Source organism: Gymnoscopelus braueri (assembly GCF_963280865.1).
Source record: "Gymnoscopelus braueri genome assembly, chromosome: 13".
Classification (NCBI taxonomy): Eukaryota; Metazoa; Chordata; class Actinopteri; order Myctophiformes; family Myctophidae; genus Gymnoscopelus; species Gymnoscopelus braueri.
This window is the reverse complement of record NC_137615.1, coordinates 32,142,312-32,151,189: the sequence shown is the minus strand read 5'-3', so window position 1 is coordinate 32,151,189 and position 8,878 is coordinate 32,142,312. Positions and strand designations below refer to the sequence as shown.

The following is an 8,878-nucleotide window of genomic DNA, read 5'->3' as shown; positions in this document are numbered from 1 at the left end:
TGGTTGGGGGTGGTGAGGCACTGGGAAATAGTTTGGATTCCACAGGCAAGGGTGGAATTCCAATCCTGTCTTCAGGAGGCAGAGCGGTCTGTTTCCTGGACATGTTCACGCTGTCCAAGCTGAACTACTTCAATCCTCCCTGCTTAGTATGGAGTGAAATGTCTAAAATGTAAGTAAATAAATAAATAGACAGATAGATAAATAAATACATGTTTTTGCAACATTTAAAAAATAAAATGTCTTCTCTGTCTGGCCTTAAGCTGATTGTGTAAAACCTGACTTCACTATCTAGTGTGACCAGTTACCAAGTTGCTTACGTCACTGTGGTTGGCCCCCCGGCCGGGCGGGGGTCTCACAGACGAGTAGCCGACTGTTACTGGTATCAGTGGAGGTTAAGCGTAGGGGGGTTTGGGTGTGTAGATTTGGTATCAGAAAGCAGCCTGAGTTAAGCTGTTGGGGGCAGGGGCAGTATTGGTTGGCAGATCAGATTCCTCTGAGGCTCCTTGATACCTGAGGGCCAGACCTGCATATAATAGCCAGCTGGTATTGTGACGTGGATGAGTCCACAGAGTCAAATTCCTTGTTTCCTGTGTACATGTGAGGTCAAGGAATACAAGGTATTTGGTTATGGGGAGAAGGATTTGGGGCATTGGTTTAGTTTACTGTTTCTCTACCAGTTGTGCTGTGCTGCAACGTGTGTGAACTTGTAGATCAGCTGTTACAATTTTTTTCTGTATTCATGAAAAATATATGCATGTATTTTTTTTTATTGTTGTGGTGGGGTGGTGTGGTGCTTGATGATTGTTTGAAATGTGCTAGTGGTCCAAAGCCCAGAAAGGGTTGAGAACAACTGGTTTAGTTGTTTTTTACCACACTTATTATTCTTCATTATAATTCTGGCTCATCAAACAGAGAGATAAGAGATGAAAGAGATGAAAATATAGTAATATACCATACACCATATATATATATATATATATATATATATATAGTATATTGAGCTTGTAGTCCAAAAGCCTACAATGGAAATAATGTATGCTCCTGTACGTGCAACAATACTGTGTAATATATGGCAGGATTGTTCCAGCATTAAAAATTCAGCCACTGTTATTGATTTTTACAAGCAAGCATACAGTGTGTGTGTGTGTGTGTGTGTGTGTGTGTGTGTGTGTGTGTGTGTGTGTGTGTGTGTGTGTGTGTGTGTGTGTGTGTGTGTGTGTGTGTGTGTGTGTGTGTGTGTGTGTGTGTGTGTGTGTGTGTGTGTGTGTGTGTGTGTGTGTGTGTGTGTGTGTGTGTGTGTGTCTGTGTGTCTGTGTGTCTGTGTGTCTGTGTTTCCTATGATAAAAATGTCTGTTTGAAGTGTTCTCTGGCCACAGCCTTCCTTTCAAATCTCCTTTAAAATATTCATGAAAGCACCAGGTCTCTGGGATTTTTATTTTTACATTCTAACCATAAATCCTCCAAACTACTACATAGAACCCTAGATTGGCTAGAGTGCACAGAATAGAACAATATGCCCTGATGACTACCACTACTGGATGAGTAATTACTATAGAGAGCAGGCAGGAGGCCTGGTTACGTTGGCTGTACTCCACTGCGGCCTACGGATTCAGTTTTCCAAATTTGGCTCTCTGTCAGTTTTCTACCAAGGCTATCCTTGGCTAGGATTATGTTAACTTGAAAGTGTTTCATGTGCATTGGAATAGGTAGTGGGTATATATATCATTCAAGGGAATATGTATTTGAGGCGAGGCACTCTAGATAAAATCCAAATCAATTGGTGCCAGTAATAGAATACAATTTTGCTGATATGAATCAACAGTTTATTTAAAAGAATAAAGTGGTTCCGGATCACCCGATGTACTATGAATTCATAGTACATCGGGTGTCCGGATATACAGTTTACTTCCACTATACTTGATGTATTCCGCCATCCAGGGTGTTTAGTCTGTGACCCAGTGAGAATCTACCTTTTGGTCATGACCTACTGGCACAGAAACCCTCATCCAGATTGATGCCTGCGGAGTGTGATCACAATAAAAACACAGGAAATATGAGACTTCTATGGGACTTGTAAATGGTTTTTGGTATCAAATTTCTTTGGAATCAACGTTCACGTGTGCATGTTGACCTCCGCTTCTCGTGACATGAAAACTGATATTCACAATGACAGCTCTTCTTTGTCGCTCCAAAGGACTGTTCATGGATTGACACTTCAGGGCAAAGCCACCTCAAAAGGGGAAGTAATGTGAAGGAGGCCCTTGATACTCTGTATTGTATGAGAGAGGTGGTGAGTGAAAGAGTAGAGCAGTGGGCCGGGACCCATTAATATTATATATACAGCTGTATAAATGAGGGTTAATATCCCCTTTTAAAATCCTACATTTCCTATTCCTTTTTAAATTAAAACAAATTTCTCCAAAAAAATCTAAATAAAAAAAGTGCCATGAATTAAAAAAAACAAGTTGCATTGCAACACGTGAGCTTGTAGATCGGCTATTTTCACTATTAAATAGGGCTTATGTGGTTCATTTGTATTCAATTTTGGTATGTTTGGGTCCCGGGGAGACACCAAATTTCTGTTTTGGGTCTCAAGCTAAAAGGTTTGGGAAATACAGGAATAGAGGACAGAGTGTGAACTATTCTACCCTACACTGATGAAATGATTTGTAGTCATTGTAATTTGAGTGAATGCCTGTGTGAAACTGAATTTGATACACAACCTGTGATGAAATACTGTATATGGGCTACTACACATGTCCTATCAGTTACTCTTAAGTAGCTCAGCCTGCTAGTGTGAATCATGCAACTTCAGCTCATACCGAAACCCTGTGTGCATTTTCAGAGAATTTGTCATAGCTCTCTGTATGGCATGGATAACTTCAAGGACAGTGTATGGCAACTGTGGATATACAGCCAATCATCATTTTCTTCTCCCTCAGAGACCCTTGTGTATTGCGACAATGAGGTCTCTTCAAATCCTTTCTGTTAAGACATGTTGCTTCTGAAAAGGCAACGTGACAATTGACACAACAGGATAATGCAAAAGTTCTTCAATAATTTATTCATTTATACAAGTATTACAAAAAAACAACATTATGTACAGGATGTAAAAACGACTTTTTGTAACAACGACTTCACCAAGCAAACCTTAAGCCCCCCCCCCCCCCTCCCTCAAAAAACACTGAACTGTATCAACCCAACAACTGCAGTCAGTGAGAGCAAAAACAAAAAGTAAATCTCAAAAACTTGCATCTTTAGAACTAGCAGCCTCAGTCAAGAGGCTGCTTGTCCCTGGTTATGACAGGGCAGGTTTTTCGACTTTTAGATTAATGTCATAATGGCACGTCTCCATTCGGATCTCAATGCTATAGCTAAACCATACACCAGGGTGTTTTTTTGCGACCCATAACAATAACAATAATTATAACAATAGTCCTCTTTTGATCAACAAAAGGGTCGTCTTAACACTCCCAAGCAGGTGTTTGGGCAAACGTCCATGCAACACAGTGAACTAAAGCAAAGTGTTAACAATAAAACGAAGTAAAAGGAACCGCCATATGCCGTAGGGACAGGAACAATGCTCAGGGGCCAGGCCTAGTTTTACATTGGCACTACAGTCAGTTATATCAAATTACATGTTGCAAAAAGGGTACCGAGTGGTACAACATATATCCTTCAAAATAGAAGTGAGTGCATCAGTCTTCAACATATTGCACAGAGCAGTCTGGTCTTTGCGTTTGAATCGTCCTTCTGGAACTACCCCCGTCACACCACATTCTTCAGGATAGGGGCGATGAGAAGAAATAGGAAGGTTGTCAAATACCGAGACAATCCCAAAGGAAGTAGGGCCATTCAAGTGTGGAAAGGGTGTAGGTTAAGTTCTTTAGCATAGTAGCCAAGCTCCAAAGTGGAACGTAAAAACCATGGCATGGAACACGTAGCCTTAAGTTGGAACTCTGTGTGGAAACATCCAAACGTACAGTCTGAGGGACAAACGGTCCTCTGAAACAAACCCTTCGTGCTTAAAATGTCACCCTCCGTAGTCCCCAATAGTGTCATTAACAGGACGGTGTTTAGTCCCCTGAGACAAGTAAGTGTGGGGGGGAGGGGAACCCACTAACCCCTCCGTCCAATCATCATCCTTGTTATCCTCTTCATCTCTTCTTCTTGCTGTGTCGGAGCATCTTCTTCCTCTTGAGGATCATGTCGTGGAGTTTCTCCAGGCCAGGCTGCAGCCCCTGGCCGTCCAACGCCGAGCATCCCTGTGTGTGATGGAGCGTGGAAGAGCTCAGCTCGTGGAGCGCCAAGACTTTTTCCACCTGAAAACAGAGGAAAAAGGGGGAAGTTAGTTGGAATGTTGCCAGAACATTATATGTTCACAGAACTCACAAACACAGGGACATACGTTTGACCCGTTTTGTTTGATAATGTGACATGGATCATTAATTGGTTATTGGTGATGACTTGGGGCTTGGGAATGCCACCCAAAAATGGCTCACAATGAGATTCAAATTAAAGCGAGTTCCCAAACAGTCATTTGTCAATTAGTTTACAGACTTCCACTAAAGTTATTATTTTCACGACCATCAAAGTCAATGTCTTTGTAAACCGTGGCAAGGCTAAAATTACTTTGCGACTACATTAGCAAATGTTTACTGTAAACCATTTAATTTAGTTTTACCAGATAACTCTTAATGAGCATTAGGAAAATAACTCCTTTTTGATAAATCACTGCTAGCCCATATGTCTTCTATATAGCTGACACAGCTGAACTGTGCTTCTTTTGCAACCCGATACCCCCAAAATCTACGTTGTTCTGTAAAGAAAGGTCACCGATGGCAATAAATCAGACAGCACCCTGTAAACATGACGCTGATAAATGTTGCTTCATCAGCACATCCCACATGGCTTGTCCCATAAACAGTCACATGTAATGTATTACTGACACTGGTCCTCCCCTGTAATGCTGACATGGCAAATTGTCCTTGATCCAATACCACAAAATAAAATGAATCATCCCCTTCACTCACATAATTTTTATGGACAGTAGTTCAACTTCTGCCCCCTCCCCTTTATAAATCACAGCGTACCCTGCGGACAGCCTACCCGATAGACCACAGTGTAGACTTCCCTGTATACATATTTTCAAATTGCCAACAGTGAGAAATCACTGATAAATCACCACCGGCAGCTCTCACCCACAGCACTGACAAAGTATCTAAATATCATCTGCCTAACCTACCCAATGTGGGCTCCTTGGTTAAATAAAAATGAACTGACTATCACCCTCATCAATCCTCACCTCTAAAGCAGACATAGCTCCGTCCAGGTCTTGTTTGTTGGCCAGAACCAGCACCGGGATTCCCTGGTTCTCCGCTGACCGCGTGATCCGGTGGAGCTCCACCTTGGCCTCCTCCATGCGCTCTGCCTCGGCCGAGTCCACCACGAACACCAGCCCGTCGGTCCGCCTGGTGTACGACTTCCACAGCGGCCTCAGCTTTTCCTGGCCACCCACGTCCCACACCTGGAACGTGGTGCTGTTGGCTTTGGAGCTGCCCATGGACACCTTAATCCGTTCCATGTTGAAGCCTTTGGTGGGGATCGTCTCGACGAACTCTGTGAGCTTGAGCCTGTACAGGAGGGAGGTTTTCCCTGCAGAGTCCAGTCCGATCACAACCACATGCAAGGGCTGGAAGTTGGGGAGGAAAGGCGTGTTGGGGGCAATTTCTGTCAGCTGGTTGCCCATGTTTGTTTACTGTTGTTCCTGTTTGGTAAGCTGCTGCCGAATCACCTTGCCTGAGGATTTATAAGCTAAATCCCTTCCTTTGACAGGATATGGCTTTGAAGTCCCCTTTTGGCCGTTTGACAGGATAGACCGATTCCCTCTTGGCAGCAGAGGTTCTCGGTTCTGTAAAATGTTGCGGTAAAGCAGGGAGGGGACGAATGTATGTTTGTGTATGTCTTCAACCTTGAAACCTGGTCAATTAGCCTTTCTGGGTCTTTGGTTTCTTGCTTTTTTCTGGGAGCTGGTTAAATGGGTTGTCTGCAGCAAATTAATGGCTGAATTTTGAGACGGTGTAGGTAATGATAGGAGGGACGGGCGTCTCTCGGGTGGAGAGCATTCACACCTCTGCCTCCACTTCAAAGGCTGAGGCTGGAGGAGTAGTCAGTAGGGAGACACGCTGACTGCAGCTGGAGACCTGGCGAAAAAAGGAAAACATTAGTCAGCTATTTTAACAAGAGCACTGAGCTGGCAGACAGTAATGAGCTGTGACTTGGAAGTGCAACAGACACAGACAGCAGCAGCCACCAGGGTTGCCATGTCCGCTTATTATAAACAACTTTGGGCTTGTTTTTCTGGAAAGTTACTTGAAAATATAGGTAGTTGCGGGTTGCGGTTTCTAAAGTGTGCTTATTTTGGGCTTGTTTCTAAAGTGTACCTATTTTGCGCTTGCGGTGTAGGCCTAATGTTGTTTAAACCAGTGCTTCTCAAAAATTTCAAGTCAAGGACATGTACCGGTATTTGTCTGCAGACCCCCATCTGAAAACATTTTATGCCAGGGACCCCAAAGAAGATTTGTGTTGTTGAAATGTTAAAAAAATATATTCCACATTTTTCTAATATATATATATTTTTTTTAAATAGGTTTAAAGGGCTCATGTAGCATAGTCGCTTCTTTTCATAGACCTGGTCGCTTGTTTCTCTCGTAAAATCTGGCAACACTGGCAGCCACAGTTCAATCTCATTTCAGAGAAGACCATATAGCATGGCATCCCCCCGTAAAGGGCGAGAAAACAAGTAATACATTTGAGTAAGAAATAAACGGTTGTGATCATTTTGTTTACAGCATAATAATGGTAATTTGATTATAGCTGCCCGTCGAAAAACAAGGGTGAACAGTTCAGTTCAAACGCCATTCAAGGCGCTTTTGTCCTGAATCGGACAGTGAATCAATGGTGACATGCAGGTCAGGACAGATCGTTGAAGCCGTTTCTAGGTGCATCCCGTACCAGTGTTGCCATGTCTGCTTATCATAAGCGACTTTGGGCTTGTTTTTCTGTAACGTTGCTTGTAAATATTGGTAGTTGCCGGGTTGCGTTTTTTGGGGCTTGTTTCTAAAGTGTAGTTGCTCATTTGGGCTCGTTTCCTAATGTTGTTGAAACCTGTGTTTCTCAAACATTTTCATGCAAGGACCCCCAAAAGTGTATGTATTTGTCTGCGGACTGAACATATGTTGTGCCATGGGACCCATGTACCAGATTAGAGTAAAATAATATTATTTATAATATTTTTAGAGTAAAATATAGCTAAATGTTCAAAGAATTCGAAGATTATTTTGAAAATAGCAGATCTTCATTAATTCAAATAGCCAATGTATACGTTTAAAGTGCTCATGTATCTTTTGGGCTTGTTTTCCTAGATCTGGTTTCTTGTTTGTCTCACAGAATCTGGCAACACTGTACAGTAGCCTACTAGAAGCAAACAATCATGCAACCTCTATTCTGGAAAAAAAGACGGACACAAACACTGCTGAGATTTGTTTTGGCAAGTAACGTTAACGTCAATGATACTAGTAGAAGTCTAGTCGACAACATACAAGACTATATACAGACACATGGCAGATCGATTTTCGAATATTGATTTATTATCTCAAACTAAAATGCGTTCAGATTAGTTTGCGCCTTTGCAGTTCGTAAACAATGACAGCAAGCAGCTCAGGATGCGGGCCAATAAACCATCATGATCTCGGTGTGAACTGTGCCTTCCTTGAGTTAAAAGAATATCTCGAACTTTTGACTGCGATTAATTGTTATAATTGCTCCACTCTGTTCTTTCTAGACGAGGATGATCGCCCCGCCGTGTTGAGTCTCCTTGATCAACCCCCCACCCCACACCACCACCAAGTCGCACAACTCAATTCCCCCAAAATAGCAGATCTGCATCTCACCTTTCAGCGCTTCCGTGGTCCAAACAGGATTAACATTATTCCGGGGTATGTAGTGAGCGAAAAAAAGAAAACAAGTTGTGTAAATGAAATAGTCCTGGTAGAACGCTTTGGTACAGTTTGTGGCGGTAGTTCACCCTCTCTGTGAGGCTGATCACTCACTCACTGAAGGGAGCAAATAGCAGAATGAGTGAGGAGGACGGAGGAGAGGAGACAATTTGAAAAGCACAGGCAAACCTCGGCTCACACACCACGCCCCCTTACGTCACGACTTCTAAGCCACGCCCCTATTCTACAGCCAGAGCATCTCTAAACCAGTGTTAATTTTGACAGCAAATTCTGATTTAGTTTAGTCATAGTCTTTTGAACAAAATGTCATTTAGTTATATATTTTAGTCATCTGATTTTTTTTAGAGTTAGTCTAGTTTTAGTCGACTAAATATCATAAGATTTTAGTTGATTAAATCTACAGTTGATTTTGACCACAAAAAAATATTTTGGCAGTCCTCAATGGCGTCGTACGGGCAGATTTTACACTTGGTTGCATTGTATTAAATTAGAATGATTTTCATGTAGTGTAATTATTTACTTACTTATTTACGTAAAATGATTATTATACATTTACCTTGATATAACAAAAGGATATATTATGCAATTTGTATAAATATTTTTCAATACAATACTAGGCCTATACCTACATGTTCTACATTTCATCATAGCAGAGACAGAAATAGCTCAAATATGCTTTGGTTTTTTGTTCGATCTCATCTTGAACAGCGACAAAAATGCAAAACAACGCTCACAGGCAAGATTACGGTGTCAGGAGTGTGTTTGTTCTGGGTCAAAAATCAGGTCATTTTCTTCACACAGCTCTCTTTATGTTGTACAAACACTGCTCTAGGCCAGGCCACACTTCACCCCATGACCTA

General features: G+C 42.0%; 1 protein-coding gene across 1 annotated transcript; it reads right to left on the bottom strand.

The window, feature by feature from the left end:
• Positions 1-3,150: 3,150 nt before the first annotated feature.
• LOC308099335 (ADP-ribosylation factor-like protein 4D) lies at positions 3,151-8,123 on the bottom strand. The gene is made up of 3 exons (XM_080448073.1): positions 7,953-8,123; positions 5,306-6,203; positions 3,151-4,322 (listed from the first exon to the last, which is right to left on the bottom strand). Exons 2-3 carry the CDS (start codon positions 5,747-5,749, stop codon positions 4,158-4,160), a joined length of 609 nt encoding a protein of 202 aa, XP_080304199.1. The 5' UTR covers positions 5,750-6,203; positions 7,953-8,123; the 3' UTR covers positions 3,151-4,157.
• Between the last annotated feature and the right edge of the window lie 755 nt (positions 8,124-8,878).

Bases quoted from the DNA above. Each gene is read 5' to 3' on its own strand.
- LOC308099335 (XM_080448073.1), bottom strand. From the start codon at position 5,749: ATGGGCAACCAGCTGACAGAAATTGCCCCCAACACGCCTTTCCTCCCC. The intron at 4,323-5,305 runs GTGAGGATTGAT...CTCTGTTTTCAG, and splicing joins GAGCTATGTCTGCTTTAGAG to GTGGAAAAAGTCTTGGCGCT.